At 44.7% G+C, this 23,757-nt stretch overlaps 1 protein-coding gene across 1 annotated transcript; it reads left to right on the top strand.

Moving 5' to 3' along the window:
* Window positions 1-1,868: 1,868 nt before the first annotated feature.
* SLC29A2 (solute carrier family 29 member 2) lies at window positions 1,869-21,214 on the top strand. Its single transcript, XM_032234308.1, has 11 exons — window positions 1,869-1,970; window positions 2,892-3,076; window positions 4,569-4,708; window positions 5,694-5,828; window positions 6,474-6,571; window positions 8,101-8,185; window positions 12,067-12,242; window positions 12,651-12,756; window positions 14,774-14,859; window positions 17,166-17,365; window positions 20,891-21,214. Exons 1-11 carry the CDS (start codon window positions 1,869-1,871, stop codon window positions 21,000-21,002), a joined length of 1,425 nt encoding a protein of 474 aa, XP_032090199.1. The 3' UTR covers window positions 21,003-21,214.
* The last annotated feature ends 2,543 nt before the right edge of the window (window positions 21,215-23,757 follow it).

The raw sequence follows: 23,757 nt of genomic DNA, 5'->3' as shown, positions 1-23,757 counted from the left end.
TCCACCAACAGCTCAGCTGGCCACTGCTGGGCCACAACAATTCCTTATTCTATTCTGTTCTATTCTATTCTATTCTATTCTATTCTAAATTATATTCTATTCTGAATCCTATCCTGTTCTATTCTGTATTCTGAATCCTATTCTGTTCTATTCTGTATTCTGAATCCTATTCTATTCTATTCTGAATTATATTCTATTCTGAATCCTATTCTATTCTCTATTCTATTCTGAATCCTATTCTATTATATTCTAAATTATATTCTATTCTGAATCATATTCTATTCTATTCTGAATCCTATTCTATTCTATTCTGAATTATATTCTATTCTGAATCCTATTCTATTCTCTATTCTATTCTGAATCCTATTCTATTATATTCTGAATTATATTCTATTCTGAATCCTATTCTATTCTCTATTCTATTCTGAATTATATTCTATTCTGAATCCTATTCTATTCTCTATTCTATTCTGAATCCTATTCTATTCTATTCTGAATTATATTCTATTCTGAATCCTATTCTATTCTGAATCCTATTCTATTCTATTCTAAATTATATTCTATTCTGAATCCTCTTTTATTCTATTCTGTATTCTGAATCCTATTCTGAATCCTATTCTATTCTCTATTTTAATCTATTCTGAATCCTATTCTATTCTGAATTATATTCTATTCTGAATCCTATTCTCTATTCTATTCTATTCTGAATCCTATTCTATTCTATTCTGAATTATATTCTGAATCCTATTCTATTATATTCTAAATTATATTCTATTCTGAATCCTATTCTATTATATTCTATTCTGAATCCTATTCTATTATATTCTGTATTCTGAATTCTATTCTATTCTGAATCCTATTCTATTATATTCTAAATTATATTCTATTCTGAATCCTATTCTATTCTATTTTGTATTCTGAATCTGTTCTGACCCCCTCCTCCGTCCAGTAACGAATGCCGAGACAAGCTTAACTGGAATGTACTTTAATAGCAAGACACCAACACCTCGGTGGCTGAAAGCCAAGCATAACAAACAGATAAGAACCTTGGCAGCAACTCAGACAAACTCAGGCAGCAATAAACACCGATAAGGCTTGGCAGCAATCCAGCCTGCCAAGCTCACAGTAATGTCCTCCGACATTCAATCTAGTCTGGAGAGGAGCCTAATGACCACCAGCTGAGTGCAATCACCTCCTGTAATTGCGTAATTGTTCCTGACACCTAGTAGCTCTTTGATGGCGTGCATCCAGGAACAACTCACTACTGGTCTCCGGCTCACTCTCCCTTGTCTCCTCCCCACTGGTTCAAGGCTCAGGTGCCTCCTGGTGGCCAACCAGCCTCTGCGCCCTGCTCGGAGTCGGAACCCTGCCTAGGGTCCTCCAGAGCCGACTCAGAGGGCCCCTCGCTGTCGGAGTCTGGTGGCAGCTCCAACAGCACCTGCTGGGCCACAACAGAATCCTATTCTATACTATTCTGAATCCTATTCTAGTCTATTCTGAATTATATTTTATACTGAATTATATTCTATTCTGAATTCTATCCTATCCTATTCAGAATCCCACTTTGTTCTGTTCTGTTCTTTTCCATTCCAATGCAATGCAGTGCAATACAATACAATACAATACAATCCAGAACTCTATTCCAATTATTCAGTAGATAATCCTGGCTCCTGGAACCAGCAACGCCATGTGTGTGCGGGTTTATGCCTTAAGCCATATCGTAACCATGGTTTATTGGGGTCACGCTGCATCAGTACAATCCGTTGGCCAACGGTCCTTTGCAAATTGCGGTTTCTAGCTTGGTGTATGGGAATCCGGATGAACGAGGCTGTGTGGTGCAGTGGGCAGAGCCAGGATCTGGTGATCTGATGGGCTTCTCTCCTTCCAGGTTCCACTTCGTGGGAATCATATTTTTTCTCCTGGGATTAGGGACTCTTCTTCCGTGGAATTTTTTCATCACAGCCATTCCGGTGAGTCGCTCCGCTTTATGTCCTTTTTTTCTCCTGATCCTCGTTTAGTGACGATTACAGATCGTCCTCAACTTACAGCCACAATTGAGCCCAATGTGTCTGTCGCTAAGCGAGACAGTTGTTAAGTGAGTTTGCCCCGTTTTACGACCTTCTCTTGCCCGTGGCCGTTAAGTGAATCTTTGCCACGGATAGGTTAGTCACATGGTTGTTAAGTGAGTCTGGCTTCCCCATTGATTTCGATTGTCGGGAAGGTCGCAAAAGGGACACCGTAATGGTCATAAGTATCAATCAGTGGCCAAGCATCTGAATTTAGTGAACAGTCACTAAATGAATTATTGTAATCCGAGGACTGCCTGGATAAGTGCTTTAATAAGAGCTCATCCTTTACCATCCATTTCGTGACTATTCAAAGTTGTAACGGTACGGACGGATGTGACTTACAACCGGTCCTCAGACTTACAACGGTCACAGCACCTCCACCGCTAGGCGATCAAAATTCGGGCGCTTGGCAAGCGGCGTCTATTTACCAGGGCGTAAAATTGGTCACCATTCACTTAACAACTGTCTCCCTTAGCAACGGAAATTCTGGTCTTAATCGAGGACTATCTGTAGGAACCGGCCAGGAATGGTGGGATGGAAAGGTGTCGCTCTTTATATGAAGGATAGGCCTGATTAGGTTGGGACAGATGACCTCTAAGGTCCCATTCAATTCATTTCCCGACTCTCCATTTTTTCCCCCCTAATGAAATTTGTTTTGCTGGGTGGAGGGGGTCAGGAAGGTAAATCAAACTAGGTTTGTTTAAACCTAGTTAATCTGTTACATCCTCGGGGTCCATGGAGCAGCGACACTGCACAATGGACGTTGTGACACATGGGATGTTTCTTGGAATGTTTCTAATTAAACGCTTTATCTCCCGCCAGTATTTCAAGGAAAGGCTCAGGGGGAACTGCTCTGCCGGGTGGGAGGCGACTGAGAATCGGACAGCCTTGAACCCCCAGCCGGTGTCTACCTGCGAAGACGAATTCAGCTTCAGTAACTGGCTGACCCTCCTTTCTCAGTTGCCTTTGCTGCTTTTCACCTTTCTCAACTCCATCCTCTACCGATGGTGAGACACGTTTTTTTTTCTCTCTCTCTCTCTATGTTTGGGTTGCTTTTCTCTCTTCATTTGGCTTGCCTCTTCCCACGTTTCTCTTTTTTGAGCCCAATCCTTCTGCTCAATGAGAAGGGCCTTGCAGGATCCGATCTGGATCGGTTGCAGCAGGGGTGTCAAACTCGATTTCATTGAGGGCCCATCAGGGTTGTGCTTTACCTTGGGGGTGGGTGGGTGGGTTGGGCGTGGCCAGCTTGACATCATTTGTGCGGGGGGGGGCGCCCGCTGTGACCTGAGTGCTTTGCCAGAGAAAACGGGCTCCCGAGCTCCGTTTTCAGTTGCAAAAGCCTCTTGCAACCCTCTGCCAGTAAAAATGGATCTTGGGAGAGGTGCAGGTGGCTCTCCCAAGCTCTGTTTTTGCTGGCAAAGGCACCGCGGGCCAGTTCCCGGACCTTGAGTTCGACATCCTTGGGTTACAGGGACCAGAGGTTTAGTCTTCCGAGCTTTCGGACTGGTGCTGGAGATTCTCTTTAGCAGAATGTGCGTTAAAACCGTGTGTAGTATTTATGTGATACCTGTAGTGTGTTAATGATTGGCATGTGGATAGCCGGCTATTAAGTCGTTGGTTGCTGTTTCCTTCTGTTCAGCTCCCAAGTACTTGATAAGCTGTTGACCAATGCGGGGCCCATTTCCCAGGCTTCAATCATTTCCCTGGCTGTTTTTGTCCCTGCTTGGCCAACAATCTTAATAGCTGCAAAATTGAATGCATATCCTTGCTCACTGCAAGGGCCTTGCTTGCAGGCCTGGAAGGGTTCGAAGGGAAGGGACGGGGCTGACTCACAACTCCCAAGGTTGTTGTTGTTGCTGCTGCTGTTGTTGTGGAGAAAATAAGAAGAGGAAGGTGTGTCGGATATGATTGCTGCCTGGAGTTATTTGTAAAAATAAAAAGGCGAGATACAAATAAATAAATACCTTCACGCCTTCCTTTTTTCCCAGCTTCAAGGGAGGGGTCTCCCGTGAATGTCTGTAGCCAGCATTACTGTTATGGCCCACCAGTGGCCAGCTCAGCTGGCAGCAGATTTGGGCAGTGAGGAGAGTTGGGGAGGAACCTGGGCCAGTCCTGGAGTCTGGGGAAGGCTCTGAGGAGGGCTCTGTGTCGGAGGCAGAGAGGGGTCCAGGGCCGTCTGACAGTTATCAGCTGCCTTCTGAGTCAGACATCAGTGAGGCAGAGGAACAGCTGGAGCCTGTTCCCAGTGTGCGCATGCGCAGAGTTGCCAGACGAAGGGAACAGCTGAAAAACAGGGGTCGACTTGGGAGGAAGGCCACAGGTGGACGGTGAATGGCCCCTCCCAGAGGGATTAAAAGAGGAGCGAAAGGCTCCTTCCCAAGTTTTGCAGATAAGATCTGTGACTGTAAATCCTCCCTCGAAAGACTTGGCTGGAGGTGAATGAGCAGAATTCACAACAAATTAATATTCATATAATATCCTTTTCTCTCCCTTGGAAAGCATTTCGGACAAAGTGCGCATTCTGGGCAGCCTGACTGGGATCCTGTTCCTCTTTGTGCTGACCGCAATCCTGGTTACGGTGACGATGTCACCCCAGAGTTTCTTCTCCATCACCATGGCAAGCGTCTGGTTCATTAACTGTGAGTTGGCTCTGGTTAATTCCTCCTTAACCCTGATGAGGTTACCTAGCTTGGTAATGAAACGTCTGCAAGAAAAACCACCAACCACAGAAAACACACCAAGGACCATCTAATTCCTCTCGGTTTACATCTCTGACATTTTGAGCATTGTCAGGGAACTCATTTCAAATCCTCATCCTCCCCCCCCCCCCCCGCCCCAAAAAACCCCCTCTGGTTAAGCTACCTCTCAGGGTTGTTGTGAACTCGAGGACTTGAATCCTGGTCTCCTCAAAATCCATTGGACTTCAACTCCCAGAATCCTTAGCCAGCATGCAAGTGTGGGTGGGAGAGTGTTAGAAGCTGAATCTTGGGGCATTTCCACCCTCCAAGCTATGTGGACTTCAACTCCCAGAAATCCCCAGTCAGCCATGTTGGCTGGGGAATTCTGGGAATCGAAGTCCGCATGTCTTAAAAAATGCTGAAGTTGAGAAACACGGACTTATAGATCAGCTCAAAAGGAGATTATTATCAGCAATATATTTTATTTTCATCCAGATTAATGGGGATTGAGATACAAGTAGTCCTCGACTTGTGACCACAACTGAGTCCAAAACCTCTGTCATTAAGCGAGGCAGTGGTTAAGTGAATTTTGCCCCGTTTCGCAACCTTCCTCGCCGCACTCATTAAGTGAATCGCTGCCGTGGTTCAGTTAGGAACCTGGTTGTTAAGTGAATCTGGCTTCCCAGATTCTTGGCTTGTCAAGAAGGTCACAAAAGGGGATCACTGCAACCGTCATAAATACGAATCAGTGGCCAAGCGTCTCAGTTTTGATGGCATGACTGCAGGGCGCTGCATCAGTTGTAAGTGTGAAACACGGCCAGGAGTTCACTTTTCCCAGGGCCGTTGTTACTTCGAACGGTCACTAAATGAATGGTTGTAAATCGAGGACCAAATGTACGCAAAACAGTCTCATTCTTGACTTTGTGCTCCTTTTGTTTTCCCTCAGCCTTCTGTGCCGTCCTGCAAGGGAGTCTTTTTGGCCTGCTGGGGTCTTTTCCGCAGAAATACAGCACCCTCTTTCTCAGCGGTCAAGGAATGGCGGGAATGTTTGCAGCCATTGCCATGGTGCTTTCCATGGCCAGTGAGTATCGGAGGGGGTGGGTCTGGAAAACACCTCCGCGTTTGAAAGAGCTGGGGAAAATCGTTCAAAGGGTAGAGGAGAACGGTCTGCAAAACTGAAAATATCCCCAGAAATATCCAAATAGAAAGCCCTTTTTTTTTGTCTGCCTGCCACAAGAAGGATCTCTTTTGGCACACGGGTTTAAGCCGGTTCGGACCGGTTTGGCCGAACCGGTTGCTAATTTTACATCCCGTTTGTCAAACGGGTAGTTGCAAGGACTGGCTGTTCCCCCAACCGTCCCACCCCTCCTAGGAGTCTCCAGCGGCTCGTTTTGGATGCCAGGTAAGTACAGAGCCTGCGCGGGAGGCTCTGGGAGAGCGAAAAACGAGCCTCCGGAGCCCGGGGGAGGCTGTTTTCGCCCTCCCGGAGGCTCAACAAAAACCTCCGGAGCCTGGGGAGGGCGAAAACGCTACTCCGGTGTAGGAGACCGAGAAGGGCACGCTCCCCCATAGCCATGCCTCCCAGCAACCGGGCAGAGAATCCTACCCCTGTTTTTAAAGGTTCGACCAGCCAGTTGTTGAGAACATAGTGGTTGTGTCCTGTGCTTCAAGAGTTGTGAAGCCCTGGATTTGTTCTGCCAAAACGCCATTTTTCTCTTCTGCTTAGGTGGCTTGGGCTTCCGGTCGTCCGCCCTCATCTATTTCGTCACCCCCTGTGTTGGGACCTTAGTTTCCATCGCCTGCTTTCTCTTGCTGCCTCACCAGGTAAGATCCTTTGCCCCACTTAGCAGAATAACAGAGTTGGAAGGGGCCTTGGAGGTCTTCTAGTCCAGCCCCCTGCTTAAGCAGGAGACCCTCCACCATTTCAGACCCATGGTTGTCCAGTTTCTCCTTGAAAACCTCCAGTGATGGAGCACCCACGACTTCTGGGGGCAAGTTGTTCCACTGATTAATTGTCCTCACTGTTAAGAAAGTTCTCCTTAATTCCACGTTGCTTCTCTCTTTCATTAGTTTCCATCTGTTGCTTCTTGTCCCGCCTTCTGGTGCTTTGGAGAATAAGTTGCCCTCCTTTCCTTTGCCCCCCCCCCAAAAAAATTTTGGAATATTGTTATAGTAATAGCAGTTCGACTTATATACCGCTTCATAGGGCTTTCAGCCCTCTCTAAGCGGTTTACAGAGTCAGCATATCGCCCCCACAGTCTGGGTCCTCATTTCACCCACCTCGGAAGGATGGAAGGCTGAGTCAACCTTGAGCCGGTGAGATTAGAACCGCTGAACAGTCAGCTGAAGTGGCCTGCAGTACTGCAGTACTGCAGTACCCCAACCACTGTGCCACCTCGGCTCCTTATCATCGTTATCATGTCTTCCCTATTCTTTCTTTTCATTAAACTAAACATCTCCAGTGCCTGCAACCGTTCTTCATATGTTTTAGCCTCCAGTCCCCTAATCCTCTTTGTTGCTCTTCTCTGCACTCTTTCCAGAGTCTCCACATCTTATTTATATTGCGGCGACCAAAGCTGGCCGCAGTATTCTAAGTATGGCCTTATAAAGTACTTATAAAATTCCCCTGGTTCTCCAGGGAACATTTTCTACGTTCTAAGTTGGTTCTCAAGCTCTGGGATTTCCTGGTGGAGCTCCATCCAATAGAGCCTTAGTATTCTGACCTTGGCTTCCCAAGATCATGAAGCCGACTCCTCGCCCCAATAAAACCTCTTTCACGTAGGTTAAAGGGAATTCCTCTCCACCAAAGTCCCGGCTAACAGTCTTTCATGAGATTTCACAACTGCAGGCCTTTATCTTCCAAACTCCACGCTGTAGCAGCAATTTCTTGGCAAGAAGTCGGGAACAGATCTTCACTCTAATGAATGGAACTCCTGCAAACTCCACTCCCCTTTTGCTCCTCTTTTATTCCCCATTGGAGGGGCCATTCACCGTCCACCTATGGCCTTACTCCCAAGTCGACCCCTGTTCTTTAGCTGTGCCCTACGTCTGGCAACTCTGCGCATGCGCACATTGGGAACAGGCTCCAGTTGTTCTGCCCCACTGATCTCCGACTCCGAAGGCAGCTGATAACTGTCAGACGGCCCTGGCCCCCTCTCTGCCTCCGACACAGAGCCCTCACCAGGGCCTTCCCCAGACTCCAGGACTGGCCCGTGTTCCTCCCCAACCTCCGAATCTGCTGCCAGATCCGCTGGCGGGCCACAACACTTAAGATTCTTGGCGACCTGATTTTGATCATCCGCCCCGTTGATGTGAGCGTTGAGAGACCATCAGATCCTCTTCTTTCTCTGCAGGCCTTCACGCGTTACTATCTGGACAAGAGACCACAAGAAATTTTGAGATGTGAACTGGAAACGAAGGCCGGTCTTCTTTCACCAGGTGGGAGATCTGAATTTTTTGATAAATATTAAAAAAAAAAGGGAGAATTGAAAGTTGTACAAAAATCGAGCTACTGGTGGGGGTGATATTTCATCCCTCCTGATTGGTCTCCAGCCATTCCCAGCCTGTTGATCTTCCGGTGCTGGACTCAGAATTCTGGGAAATGAAGTCCAAAAGAGAAATGGGCTGATCGAAGAGAATTTGACTGCTCCCTTCCCACCCACCCCTATTGTCCAAAATCTAACATCAGATATGAGTTGAGGGCTGAAAGCAATGTTTCTCAACCTTGGCGGTTTTAATAAAGGTGGGCTTCAACTCCCAGAATTCCCCAGCCATCTTGCTTTAACATGGGTGGACTTCAACTCCCAGAATTCCCCAACCAGCATCCTTTAACATGGGTGGACTTCAACTCCCAGAATTCCCCAGCCAGCATGCTTTAAGATGGGTGGACTTCAACTCCCAGAATTCCCCAATGGGAAAGCCAGATTCACTTAATAACCAGTTGACCAAGTTAACAACTTCAGAGATTCACTTAAGAACTGTGGCAAGAAAGATCGTAAGATGGGGCAAAATTCCCTTATCAGTCTTGCTTAGCAGCGGAAATATTGGGCTTCAACACTGGTCGTAAGTTGAGGACTTACCTGTATACATTTTTGAGCCTGATTTAAAAGCCTGCTATAATATTATTTATCAGTGTTAGCACTAAGAGAAAAAGAAAGTGGCAAAACCCCCAAGAGACAGATATTTCATTTCTGTTTTCCGTTTTGTTGTCTCGTAACAAAACGTTTGCAGAGCCTGGCTTAATATTTTGAAATAATACAAAAATTAGCTAGGCGTATCTCCCTGAATTGCTGTCATGGCAGGAATGTATAATCTTATCTCCAGGATGTGAGGCTATGAATCTCGTTCTCTTAATTGCAACTTTTGCTTCTAAAATCTTAATTTTGAACACTGCGTAAAGGGGAAAGGGTTAGGTACACAGAGAATGAGTATGAGTCATCAGGCCTGGTTGAAAATAAATCAGAGTGGAATCTCTGAGCGACCAAGAGAAAATGCTTAGAAAGGGAGGAAGGGAAAGAAAGGATTTACTAGCAGAATAAAATGAAAAGTGTTAACATTATTAATGGTATGACGCTCATTATGATGGGAGGGAACTATGCTAACAAGATTAATTGTGGATAACTAACTAGTGAAATGCTTATGATATAAAAAAACTGAATTTGAGGATATCTGCTGCTTATAGTAAAATAGAATAACAGATGGGAATGAAATGATAAATTTGGTTAACTTTGAAGGGGCATGTAAGGATATGGATAAGACATTGAAAGGAAATAAAATTCGAACTAGAAATATGATGTGAAGTGAACTAGGCACATGAGAATATGTTAATGCATATAAAGAGGATATATAATGTATTAATACAGATGGACTCGGAAACAGAATTAGTTAAAGATTGTATGATAAAGTGGGCTCAAAATATTGAAGAACCAATAATGTTGGATACATGGGAAAGAATATGGGTAAGAAATGTGAAATTCACACAAGCTCAAAACCTGAGAGAAAATTTTTATAAGATGTTCTATAGATGGCATTTAGATCCTAAAAAGCTGGCTTCTATGTATCCGAATGTACAGCCTAAATGTTGGAGGTGTGGTTCTCTCGATGCTACATATTTTCATATATGGTGGACCTGCCAAAAGGTTAAGGCATTCTGGATAAAAATATGGTGGATTATGCAAAATATCTTTAAAAGAAGGATAAAGTTTACTCCTCAGTTATTCTTATTAGGTATATGTACTGATTTTACAGTGGTAGAGAGTAACTTGATTCTGCACCTAATAACGGCAGCAAGACTGTTGGTGGCGCAATACTGGAAGAAGGAAGACTTGCCTACAACTCAAGAATGGACATTGAAAGTTACAAACTTAGCCGAGATGGCTAAAATATCGGCATATATTATACTCAAATGAGAGATATAAACGAGATGGGAAAAAACGGATTGATTATATACAAAATAAATACGGGAGCAAGAAATTCCAGTTAGCCTATGCTTAAGATCAGAAATGATTTAAATTGTTTAAAGTTAGTTCAGCAAGAAGAAGCTAAGGTCAATGTAGAATGTCATTAATTTCTTTATTTTTTTCCCCAATAGATTTTAGACTGTGTTTGTTAAAAATCCATACCGTGTACGGGTTCTGGGAAATCGGGGGGAGGAGGGTGGAGGGAGGGAGGGAGGGGTATGCATTAGGCTAGACAAGAATTTGGTGGTAAACTAGAATTATTTTGACATACAAAAAATTGTACTTCGATGTCTTACTGATTGAGGAATGATGAAATGTTTGTTTTAAAAGAAATAAAACTTTTGAACACAAAAGAGAATATGTTAAAGGGGAAAGCCCATGCAACACTTTGTTTATAAAAAAAAGAATTAAAAATGTGTAACAAAAAAATAAATAAAAATATTGTTTAAAAAAGAGAGAAAATAAATCAAATTGCATATGATTTGTCCCTAAATGACATTCCAGCAATCACCACCACCAGTCCGAACAAGTAAAATTCCAGAGTTATAAATAGGCTTTTGGGTGGGGTGAGAGAGAGGAAGATGTAGATTTGGGAACGAGCCTAGAAGAAACCTCTTCGATGTCCCTTAAAATTAGTCCTCCATTTGCAACCTCCGTTGGGAGCAGAATTTCCTCTGCCAAGCACAGCAGTTGCTAAGCGAGTTGCCTCCTACTTAGATGACTATCTTTGCCACGGTGGTTAAGCAGATCGGTGCCGTTGGTAAGTGAATCGCAGGGCCAGCAAACAAATTTGACACCCACATACACACCGACTTCGCTTGTCACTGAATGTTGAATGTGTGACCACATTCAAAAACGGTCATTAAGTGTTGCAACTGTTGTAACTCGAGTAGTTGTCACGTATAAATTCCAGTTGCCGAGCACCTGGATGTTCCCAGGGACGTTATGATTGTTGTAAGTGTGAGGACCAGTTGTAAGTCACTTTTTTTCAGTGCCTTGGAATGGACGCTAAATGAATCCTTGTAAGCCGAGATTTGCCTGCATTCCGATTTATGGAAAGTTTGTAAGCTGAAAAGTTATGGGACCTGAAGACCATTTCCCCCAACAACGCTCGAGGATCCTTGGTTTTACGCATAGTCCTCAACATATGACCACAATTGGACCCCCGATTTCTGCTGCTAAGCAAGATAATTGTACATTTTGCCCCATTTTATGACCTTTCTTCCCACCGTTGTTAAGTGAATCACTGCAGCTATTAAATTGGCCACATGGTTGTAAAGTGAATCTGGGATAAATAGCAGCCAGTTGCTCCCGTCATAAATCGGAGCCAGTGGTAACCATCATAAATAGGAACCCGATTTCTGTAGCTAAGCAAGATAGTTGTGAATTTTGCCCCATTTTATTGTCTTCCTTCCCATCGTTGTTAAGTGAATCACTGCAGCTATTAAATTGGCCACATGGTTGTAAAGTGAATCTGGGATAAATAGCAGCCAGTTGCTACCGTCATAAATAGGAACCTGATTTCTGTTGCTAAGCAAGATAGTTGTGAATTTTGCCCCATTTTATTGTCTTCCTTCCCATCGTTGTTAAGTGAATCACTGCAGCTATTAAATTGGCCGCATGGTTGTAAAGTGAATCTGGCATGAATAGGAGCCAATTGCCAAGCGCCTGAATTTCGATCCCATGACCAGAGGGAGGCTTCCATGGTCGTAAGTGTGAAAAAAAACGGTCATAAGTCATTTGTTTCAGCGTTGCGACTTTGAACGGTCACTAAATGGTCACCGTTGTAAGTCGAGGACTACCAGAAGCTTTACCAACGGCGTTTGATTTTGATGGGCTTTTGCTTTTATGTCTCTTCAGAGGATGGCTCCGCTCTTGTGGCAGACAGTTCCAAGGGAGAACCACTCCCCGTGAAGAACGGAAAGGCCATAGTCGCGGAGCAGGGCGGCTCGGCTTGCCTGCCAGAGATTATGAACGGGGGGAGTGGGGTGGGCATGGATGCCCCCAGCCCCTCCCTTTTCGGTGTGCTCAAGAAGGTAAGAACCATTTGATTTACCGATGGTTAGATAATAAAACTAGAAATTGGAAGAATACTATTATATGTAAGCAAATAATATCATTATCGCTATTATTATATATATGTAAAATGACCCAGGCAGTACACCCATTGGAATGAATGACTGCTACATTCCACTTAACAACTGCCGCAGAATAACTCAGAAAATTGGGTTGATGAAACGTTTGCCTCGACTTACGACCGTCATGCCTTACGACAGATACGCCAGGCTCCCTTGTGGTCGTATTTCAAGGACTGCCTTTATATTGGGGCTCCGTTGGCTCTGGAACCGTGCTCCATTGAATGCTACTTGAAAAGAGACCACAGGGTGATCCAGATATTGAACGTGGTTCGTGTCTCAGTGCAGATTCTGTTTTTCCCGCTTCAGATTTGGCTGCTGGCCCTCTCCATCGTTATGGACTTCTCCATTACCCTCTCGGTGTTTCCGGCTATTACCACGAGAATCGTCAGTTCCTCTCGGGATGAGTCTTGGCGTGAGTGATGGGTCATTTAATGACAGGTGCAGGGGGGGGTGGGACAGTTCCTGGTTAGCCTTGGCTGGAGCTGGGACAGGGATGAGATGGGGATTTGGGGCGGGGGATCCACTCCTCAACGCATCTCCAAGTTGAAGATCAGGTGGTAAGTAAGAGACGCCCCCGAGGCGGTCCTTGACGCTCTCTGACCTTGGTGGTTTTCTTGCAGACGTTTCATGACTCAACTAGGTAACATCATCAGTGCTAGAAGGGAGTAGGATTTGCAGAATGGAGGAGGAGGAGGAGAGAATTGTGGGGTCCTTGACGCTCTCTGAGCTTGGTGGTTTTCTTACAGACGTTTCATGACCCCACTAGATAACACCATCAGTGCTAGTAGGGAGTGGGGTTTGTAGAGAGGAGGAGGAGGACTGTGGGGTTCTTGATTCTCCCTGAGATTGAAAGGAGGAGGAGAGGAAGACTAGGAGGAGGAGAACCACAACTGTGGGGTCTTGATGCTCTCTGAGCTTGGTGGTTTTCTTGCAGACGTTTCGTGACCCAGCTAGGTAACGTCATCAATGCTAGAAGGGAGTGGAGGAGGAGGGGTATGAGGAAAAATATTGGCTCTTGGTGGTCTCTGAGCTCAGTTTTCTTGCAGACATTTCAGGACCCAACTAGGGAACAATATCAGTGCTGGAAGGGAAGTTTGGGAGGGAGGAGGAAGAGATAGTGGTGGTGGTGGTGGAGGAGGGGGGGGTCCTTGGGGCTCTCTGAGCTGGATTATTTTTTCCAAGACATTTCATGACCTTACTAGGGAACATCATCCGTTTGCTAAAAGGGGAGGACTGTGGAGTCCTTGGTTGTTTCCTTGAAGACTTTTCATGACCCAACTAGGTAACATCATCAGCGCCAGTAGGGAGTGAGGGTGGTCTCCCTGAAGCCTCCTGGAACCAAAAACAGGCTGTGGGAAGGCGAACCCCGCCCCCTGTTGGCCCGTTTTGGTCCTAGCAGGCCTCCCTGAAGCCTCCTGGAACCAAAAACAGGCTGTGGGAAGGCGAACCCCGCCCCCTGTTGGCCCGTTTTGGTCCTAGCAGGCCTCCCTGAAGCCTCCTGGAACCAAAAACAGGCTGTGGGAAGGCGAACCCCGCCCCCTGTTGGCCCGTTTTGGTCCTAGCAGGCCTCCCTGAAGCCTCCTGGAACCAAAAACGGGCCGTGGGAAGGTGAAGCCCTAGCAGGCCTCCCTGCAGCCTCCTGGGAGCAGAAATGGGGCACAGGGGGCGTGCCGCCCTCCCCATGCTCCCCTCACTCCCAGTGCATGCTTGAGTGACACCCCCCCCGTGCATGTGTGTGTCTCCCACGTACACGTCAGAGACCTGAAAATCAGCTGGCTGGCGGGAGGTGCACTCATGCTCAATGATTGGTTTGGTGGGTGGCTTTCAAATTGGAAAGATTTAGCAAGATTTGCCGTATTAGCATCCCGAGCTCTCATGTTTTTACCATGCTTGATTCCTCTCGTACAAATGTTAATAAAAAGGGAGTATGAGCATCAGGACCTTAATAACTACATCAATCGCAAACGGAAAGAAAGAATCTATGCTGATAATGAAAGTGGGGAAGCAGGGGATGGAGAACTCCAAATGCCAAAAATTTGCTTCCATATGAAACTTAGGAGAAGTCAGGACATTATGAATTATTGTAGGTATAAAAGAGTAAGTTACCGAGAAGAGAAGAAGTGAGGATTGAAGGAAATGGCATGAAGTTACTCTTTTATAAAAACATTAAAAGGTTGATTTTGTATTCTTTTGCAGTCTTAAATGTACAATCCATTATATTCTCTGCCTAATATGTGTAGGGCTATTGTGCTTTTACTAACTACAGAATGTGTGAAGTAAACAGGACAAGATAAAACTTTGTTTTCCCAAGGCTACGTACCGAAAGGCACCAGAAAAGAGATAGGGGCCTCTCAAGAGAGTGTCAAGTTGACTTGACTCACAAGACAAGGTCTAACTCTTCTCTGGGTTCCCCCCGTCCCCCCCTTTAGAGAAATTCTTCACTCCTGTTTGCTGCTTCCTGCTCTTCAACGTGATGGACTGGTTGGGCCGCAGTTCGACTTCCTACTTCCTCTGGGTGAGCAATTGGTGGCAGCAGTGGGATACATTTTATTTTATTTTTAATGTTTTCTATTGAACACAAATTAAAACATCGGCCACAGTGCAACCCTCCTAGCAAAAGTCTTCGTCACACATACTAAGATATAAAGTTGTGCATTATAAACCACCAGGCTTATTGACATGTGGTCTATTATTCAGTATTCACAAATATAAAAATATCGTATTTCCAACCATGTTGCTTTATTTATATACATTTTTCCCAGTTATAGTTTCATACGTAATTCTAATCTCCATTCTATAAACCTAAGTCTTTGCTAATTCCTTTTTTGTTCCAATCATCGATAATATTTGTCCCAGACCTTATAATATTCTGATTTGCCTTTATGCTTCAATTCCCACGTCAATTTATCCATTTTAACACAAGTCAGAATTTTCCTAATTATTTCCTCTTCTTGTGGAATCTCCCTGTTTTTCCAGTTTTGGGCAAAGACCATTTTTGTTGCCTTAATAATATGTAATTAATATAATTAAATAACCTCCTTGTTATATTTATTGTTTATGATTCCCAAAAGAAATAATTCTGGTGTGAATCCTATTTCCTCTTCGGTTATCTCTATGAGCTACCTTTGAATTTTCCGCCAATATTATTTTGGTTTTTTTGCCACGACCGCCACATAGGGTAGTACGTGCTTAATTTATGATGACATTTCCAGCAATTTGGCGCTACAGAAGTGGAATAGATTTCTCATCTATGCTGTTTCCCATGGAGGGGATGATCAGACATCGTCTTAAAGGAATCGGGGTGGGTTGGGGAGATCAGGGGCAGGTCTACAGGTAATCCTCGACTTATAACCGTTCATTTAGTGGCCGAAGTTGGTTCACCGACAAAAGGGCGACCGACAAAAGCGCAGCCGATTAAATTGCAGTGATAAAACCGCGAGTTCTGAACTGCGCCGATGAATGAGCGACCCGAACCGTGTCGCTAAAACCACGACATCATCAACACGCTGACAACAGCACGCCGACAGAAGGGCGCTGTAAACCTAAACCTAACCCTAACCCTAAACATAACGCTAACCCTAAACCTAACCCTAAACCTAACCCTTACCTTAACTTAAATCGCCCTTCTGTCGACGCGCTGTTGTCGGCGTGTTGATGACGTCGTGGTTTTAGCGACACGCTTTTGTTGTGCGCGCTTTTGTTGGGTCACGGTCGAAGTTACAACCGCCCTGCGACAAGTGACTTTTTTCACCCTTACGACTCCTGCAAGCACCCTTACGTGATCAGAGTTCGAATGCTTGGAAACTGACTTGTATTTACGACAGTCGCCGCATCCCAGGGGCAGGGGAATCACCTTTGGTGACCTGCTGACCCGCAGAGTCAACGCGGGAAGCCGGATTCGTTTAACGAACCCTGCGACTAACTTCACAGCTGCGGCGATTCACTTAACGGCTGTGGCAAGAACAGTCCTGAAATGGGGCAAAGCTCCCTTAACAACTGTCTCGCTTAGCAGCAGAAATTTGGGGCTCAGTTTTTTTTAAGCTCCCTTACAGTTTAGGGTTAAGGGGATAAGAAATTAAAAGTTTGTTTTCCTGGTTGAGGCACCACGCTAGAAATTAGGAGACTGTGAGTTCTAGTCCCACTTTACCCATGGAAGCCAGCTGGGTGATTATGGGCCAGTCACCAGGAGACTGTGAGTTCTAGTCCCTCCTTAGACACAAAGAGACCTGGGTGATTTGGGGCCAGTCGCTAGGAGACTCTGAGTTCTAGTCCTTCCTTAGACACAAAGACATCTGGGTGATTTTGGGCCAGTCGCCAGGAGACTGAGTTCTAGTCCCTCCTTAGACACAAAGAGACCTGGGTGATTTTGGGTCAGTCACCAGGAGACGGTGAGTTCTAGTCTCACCTCAGCTACAAAAGACACCTGTGTGATTTGGGGCCCATCACCAGGAGAAGGTGAGTTCTAGTCCCACTTTAGGCAGGAAAGCCGGCTGCGTGACTTTGGGCCAATCACCAGCAGACGGTTAGTTCTAGCCTTAGTTACGAAAACCAACTGGGTGACTTTGAGCCAATCACAAGGAGACCGCGAGTTCAAATCCCGCCTTAGGCATCCAAACCAGCTGGATGACATGGGCCAGTCCCTCTCTTTCTCATCCCAACCCGCCTCACAGGGCTGTTGTTAATAGGGGGAAAAATAGGGGGAAGAAGCTGTATTGGATATGTTTGCCGTCCTGAGTTATTCGTAAAAATAAAGGCGGGGTATAAATAAACGGGTGTTTTATGTACAAGCTTTGTTGAAACTGGGTTTTTTTCTCTCGCCAGCCACAGAAGCACCTTCGTCTCCTTCCCGCCGCGGTGGGACTCCGAGTCTTCCTCATCCCCATGTTCCTTCTGTGCAACATCCAGAGACAGAGTGCGTGGCCTGTGCTGTTCCACCACGACGCCTGGTTTGTGGTCCTGATGGTGGTTTTTTCTCTGTCCAACGGCTACTTCGTCTCCCTCACCATGTGCCTGGCCCCCAAGTGAGTAGCTTTGTTCCTCCATACTTGTTTCCTTACACTTAAGAATAGAATAGAGTTTGAAGGGACCTTGGAGGTCTTCTAGTCCAACCCCCTGCCTACACAGGAAACCCTACACCACTTCAGACAAATGGCTATCCAATATCTTCTTAAAGACTTCCAGTGTTGGGGCATTCACAACTTCTGGAGGCAAATTCTGTTCCACTGATTAATTGTCCTCACTGTCAGGAAATTTCTCCTTAGTTCCAAGTTGCTTCTCTCCTTGATTAGTTTCCACCCATTGCTTCTTTTTTTATTTTTTTATTTTTAGTTTTCAAAACAGACACAACACAAAAAATCCTCTTTCTTTACATACTGTAGAAAGTGTATCAGTTGGTTACAATAAATTTTCGTGCATTTCTTTCACAGTCACCCATGATTCATATTAATTCTAGCATTTTAAATCAAATATATTTGTACCTATTACCATCATCCTACCCCCCCTTCTCGTTTGACTATAACTGTTTAAACGTCCTTCATCATAAAACATACCAAAACTCAAGACATAATCACATACTGGCATCTCATTTGCTATTTCTAGTATCCCAATAACACTATTCCCTATGGCCTTTTCTAGCTAAACATCAATAACATTTAGTAACAAAGGTTTCAAATCTTCCTTTCCAAATCATTGTTTGCAATTTACATCCAATTTCCCCATGTTGTACCCATACCTATATATACATTGTTATTATTATCTCTCCTTTATTTGACTATATCCATTATCATAATTCATTTTTTTCCATTAATCTATGTATAGATTAATGTAATCTATGTAAGATTAATATATTAAACTTTTCATTAATATATGTAACCAAACTATTTCTCACCTTCCTTTCATAGGCACCATTCAATATTCATATCCAATTACTACTTGTTATACCAATACATATGTATACATTATTATCATTTTCAGTTCTTTATTTAACCATATCTACTGTCACTAAATTTCACTAAGTCCAACTAGTTTTAGATTAAACACTTTCATCTATCAGCCTGTAATCTTTCCAATTAGCTAAACATCCATAATATTTGATAACAAAGTTTTCTAATCCTCCTTTCCAAATCACTGTTTAAAGTTTACATCCCATTCCACCCATTGCTTCTTGTCCTACCCTCCGGTGCTTTGGAGAATAGCTTGACTCCCTCTTCTTTGGGGCAGCACCCTTGTTGACAAGTAAATAAATTGTTGACAAGTAAATAAATAAATAAATAAATAAAAATGGTGGAAAAAAGTGAGGCTCTACACTTAGGCAAGGAAACCGAAATCCACAGGTACAGTATAGGTGGTACCTTGCTCAATAGTAGCAATTGTGAAAGGGATCTTGGAGTCCTAATGGAGAACCATTTAAATAGGAGCCAGCCGTGTGCAGCAGCTGCCAAAAAAGCCAACACAGTTCTAGGCTGCATCAACAGAGGGATAGAATCAAATCACGTGAAGTGTTAGTACCACTTTATAAGCCCTTTATAAGGCCATACTTGGAATCCTGCATCCAGTTTTGGTCGCCACAATGTAAAAAAGATGTGGAGACTCTGGAAAGAGTGCAGAGAAGAGCAACAAAGAGGATTAGGGGACTGGAGGCTAAAACATATGAAGAACAGTTGCAGGAACTGGGTACGTCTAGTTTAATGAAAAGAAAGACCAGGGGAGACATGATAGCAGTGTTCCAATATCTCAGGGGCTGCCGCAAAGAAGAGGGAGTCAAGCTATTCTCCAAAGCACCTGAGGACAGGAGAAGAAGCAATGGGTGGAAACTAATCAAGGAGAGAAGCAACGTAGAACTGAGGAGAAATTTCCTGACAGTAAGAATAATTAACCAGCGGAACTACTTGCCTCCAGAAGTCGTGGGAGCTCCATCCCTGCAGGGTTTTAAGATCGGACAGCCATTTCTCTGGAATCAATGTTTCACAACCTTGGCAGTTTTCCAGGTGGGAGGACTTCAACTCCCAGAATTTCCCAAACAACAATTGCTGGCTGGGGAATTCTGGGAGTTGAAGTCCACCCATCTGGAAAACTGCCCAGAGGGAGAAACGCTGGTCTAGAGTCTCCTGCTTGAGCAGGGGGTTGGACTAGAAGACCTCTGAGGTCCCTTCCAGTCCGGTGATTCTATACGTTGCTGTCTACAATCCATAATTCCGCATCCTTTCTTTGAAGCAGTGCCTGCCCTCTGGAATTAGGTCCTTCCCCAGAAGATTGGGGTTCCCATCCCAAAAATGTTCCAGAAATCTTTAAAAACCTGGCTTTGCGATGAGGCAGATGGGTGTCCCAGTTGTGAAGTTTGGTGTTTGCTGTGTTATCGGATGTTGTGATTACAGATAGTCCTTGACTTATAACAGCAATTGGGATTGGAATTTCTGTCCCTAAGCAATATGGTTGTAAAGTTTAGTGTCCCCCTTAGTGACGGCAGTCGCTGTAGTTCTGGTTGCCATTGTTAACCGAATCACAGCTTTAGTCAGCGACGTGATTTCCTTCTGGCTTCCCACAGTCATTCAGTGGGGAAGCCGGCAGGAAGTGGCAAATGCCACTTCCGAGCTACCCAGTATAAGCTGGAGTTGGGTAGAGGAAGGGAAGAGAAGGAAGGAAGAAAAGATAGAGAAGGAAGAAAGAGGGAATGAGGGAGGGATGGAAGAAAGAAAAGGATAGAAGAAAGAAAAAGATGGAGGGAAAGAAGGAAGAAAAAAGGAGGGAGGGAGGAGAGGGGAAAGAGAAACAGGGAGGGAGAGAAGGAAGGAAGGAAGGGAGCCGAGGTGGCGCAGTGGTTAAATGCAGCACTGCAGGCTACTTCAGCTGACTGCAGTTCTGCAGTTCGGCTGTTCAAATCTCACTGGCTCAAGGTTGACTCAGCCTTCCATCCTTCCGAGGTGGGTAAAATGAGGACCCGGATTGTTGTTGGGGGCAATATGCTGACTCTGTAAACCGCTTAGGGATGGCTGAAAGCCCTATGAAGCGGTATATAAGTCTAACAAAAAAAAGAAGAAGAAGAAAAGAAGGGAAAAGATAGAGAAGGAAGAAAGAAAGAATGAAGGAGGGATGGAAGAAAGAAAAAGAAAAGAAGGGAAGGAAAGAAGAAAGAAAAAGAAAAGGAGGAAAGAAGGAAACGATAGAGAAGGAAGAAAAAGTGAGGGAGAGATAAAGAAAGAAAAAGATGAAGGGAAGGAAGAGGGAGGGAGGAAAAGATAGAGGAAAGAAAAAGGGAGGGAAGGAAGGAAGAAACAGGGAGGGAGAGAAGGAAGGGGAAAGATAGAGAAGGAAGAATGAGGGAGGGATGGAAGAGAGAAAAAGATGGAGGGAAGGAAAGAAGATAGAAAAAGGGATGGAGGAAGGAAGGAAAAGATAGAGAAGGAAGAAAAAGCGAGGGAGAGATGAAGGAAGGGAAAAAAAGAATGGAAGGAGGGAGGAAGAGACAGAAGAAAGAAAAAGAGGGAGGGAAGGAAAGGATTGACTCACTTCTATGACCTTTAAATCTGGGCCTTAATTCTCTCCCCCAGGCAGGTCCAGCCGGAAGAGAGCGAGCTGGCGGGGGCCATCATGACCTTTTTCCTGGCATTGGGACTCTCCTGCGGGGCAGCCCTCTCCTTCCTCCTCAAGCTGCTCCTTTGATGGCCTCCCTCCTGCCCCTCCAACACCCGGCAAGCGCATCAAGATTGCAAAGGTTTGGCCTCTGTCTCTCTTGAAGGCTCCATGGGTAGCGAACGGATTCCCCTGGCATGATTTTCCCCCAACCCCCCCTCCTTGTGGCAGCTAGGCAAACAGGTGGCTCAGCGGTTAAAGACACTGAGCTTGTCAATCAAAAAGATCGGCAGTTCAGCGGTGCAAATCCCTAGCGCCGTGTAACGGAGTGAGCTCCCGTGACTTGTCCCAGCTTCTGCCAACGTAGCAGTTCGAAAGCAGGTAAAAAATGAAAGTAGAAAAATAGGAACCACCTTTGGTGGGAAGATAACAGCGTTCTATGCGCCTTCGGCATTGAGTCATGCTGGCCACATGACCACGGAGACGTCTTCGAACAGCGCTGGCTCTTCGGCTTTGAAACGGAGATGAGCACCGCCCCCTAGAGTCGGGAACGACTAGCACGTATATGCGAGGGAAAGCTTTACCTTTAAAGAAGGCGACATTATGGTTTGTTTTTTTCTGCAGACATCTGAATGTATTGGGAAAGAAAGATTCTGGATTTTTGCAATTGGCACTTCTGCAAAATGTTTGGCAAACAATTTTTTAGGCCACTTCATCGGGCAGCTTCTCGTGATGGAAAGTGTGATTTTATTCTGCTCCGTTTTGTTTTTTTTAATTCAGCATTTATTATTTTGTGATGGACTCGGTTGCATACATGACTGGAGGGCCTGCCGAAGAGAGAGAGAAAAAATACTTCGGGATAGTTTTTAGTATCAAAGCAATCCACATTCTCTTGTTTCCTCCCTTGTTTGCGTTATTTGGCACCCTGGAATGTATTGCCGAACCTACAGGACTAGTAACTTGGATGACAAAAAGGGACCGGGTTTTTTGGAGGAGGAGGGGGGGAAGGAAACAAGTCTTAACTTTTCCAGGAAGGAAGGGAAGAATTAATTGTGATAACAGGGACCGCCCCAAAGAAGAGGGAGTCAAACTATTCTCCAAGGCACCTGAGGGTAGAACAAGAAGCAATGGGTGGAAACTAATCAAGGAGAGAAGCAACTTAGAATTAAGGAGAAATTTCCTGACAGTCAGAACAATTAATCAGTGGAACAGAAGTTGCCTCCAGAAGTTGTGAATGCTCCAACACTGGAAGTTTTTAAGAAGATGTTGGATAACCATTTGTCTGAAGTGGTGTAGGGTTTCCTGCCTAAGCAGGGGGTTGGACTAGAAGACCTCCAAGGTCCCTTCCAACTGTGTGATTCTATTGTAACTCCTTAAATTTGTCTCATTTTGCTGGAGATCCAGAAGATATTAGATAATTCAGAGCAGAGCTAATTCTACATGCCTCGTTCTCCCTTACATGGTAGGCTGGGCTGAAACAGTTTGAAAAAGGGTGAAAGCAGAAATCCTCAGGTGAACTGAAAATGAAGAGGGCCCAGAATACATTGGAAAAGCACCTTGGCATAAAGAACAGGGCTGGGTCTCATATTATGGGATAACTTTTCTGGGTTCAGCCAGAAGGGGGATTGGACAGCTTTAAGTAGCACTGATCCGATTTCATTTGGCATTTGAATAAAAATAGAATTCAGACTGTTCACCACTCTGCATGTAAACAGAAAAGTGGTTACTCTGAATTAGAAAGGGAACTACGGAGTAACTCTGGTTACTCGGTCTCTACCTCTCATTCGTTCCGCTTAGTGAATATTAGCTGCTTTTTTTTCAACTAAAGCTGTTTTTTTTCCCAGGGGGGTGAGAAAAACATCCGTATATAGCCGTTACCTGTACTGTGATTCGCTCAAGGGAAGGTTTTAAACCAGGGATGTGCAACTTTGAAGACTTCTGGACTTCAACTCCCAGAATTCTCCGCGTTGGCTGAGGCATTCTGGGAGTTGAAGTCCACGGGTCTTAAAGTGGCAAGATTGGACAGTCCTGGTTTAAACGATAATTTCCTTTGGGAAACATATGGCCTAAATCCTGCCCTAGCAGCAGTTCCTGGCTAAGTTTAGATCAGTCTCGTCAAAGTCCTTGTCTTTTAGATGTGTGGGAACTGCAACTCCCAGAATCCCCTTGTCCTTAGGCAAATTAGCTAAGAATTCTGGGAAATGCTGTAAAGGATTTCCTAGAGAAGGCAGTAGATTCCTTCACAGGGATGCTGGTTTGGTCGAGGTTTGGAATCTCAGAGGACTTCCAGATTTAAACCATAGCCTCTTACATCGTCAGCGTCGTCATGATATTAAGTGTACCTTTATCCCTATTGTGGCCTAATGATGGTTAGATGGCTCCGAAGATGGCAAAAATTGCAAAGAGGGACATGACCTTTGTCTTTTGAAAAGATCTAGTAAGTGAGCCAGTTTATATCAGAGCAAAAACTTAAAAGTGTGTCCCTTCAGTGTTTTCAAAAGGGAAATCTTCTTTTCATGTACATTATATCGTGTGTGTATGTTTTTTTTTTTAAAGATAATTATTTTGCTCTTATTTCGGGGAGTGGCTAATGGGAAACATATTACGCGCTAATAAAAAAAATTTTTTTTTGACGTGTCGGTTTTTATTGAATTAACATCCCTAGAAAAATGGAGGTTGGGGGGGGGAAGCATCTCCACTTGGAGAGATTAAACAAGAATGGTTTGTCAAAATTGGTCTGGCGTTTGATGTGTTTTTCAAAAAATCCGCAGAGGCAGCTACTGTACAGCTGAAAAATTACAGAGAGAACATTGTGTCCCCTTAGCAGAAGAAGGACGTTGTGCAA

This window comes from Thamnophis elegans, chromosome 17 (genome assembly GCF_009769535.1).
Source record: "Thamnophis elegans isolate rThaEle1 chromosome 17, rThaEle1.pri, whole genome shotgun sequence".
Classification (NCBI taxonomy): domain Eukaryota; kingdom Metazoa; phylum Chordata; class Lepidosauria; order Squamata; family Colubridae; genus Thamnophis; species Thamnophis elegans.
Note: the sequence above shows the minus strand (reverse complement) of the source record. Positions and strands in the feature narration are given on the sequence as shown.

Excerpts from the sequence above, each read along its gene's own strand:
- SLC29A2 (XM_032234308.1), top strand. The coding sequence starts at position 1,869 with ATGGGCTTCTCTCCTTCCAGGTTCCACTTCGTGGGAATCATATTTTTT. Across the intron at positions 12,243-12,650 it reads TTTTCGGTGTGCTCAAGAAG|ATTTGGCTGCTGGCCCTCTC; the intron begins GTAAGAACCATT and ends TTCCCGCTTCAG. Across the intron at positions 14,860-17,165 it reads CGACTTCCTACTTCCTCTGG|CCACAGAAGCACCTTCGTCT; the intron begins GTGAGCAATTGG and ends TTCTCTCGCCAG.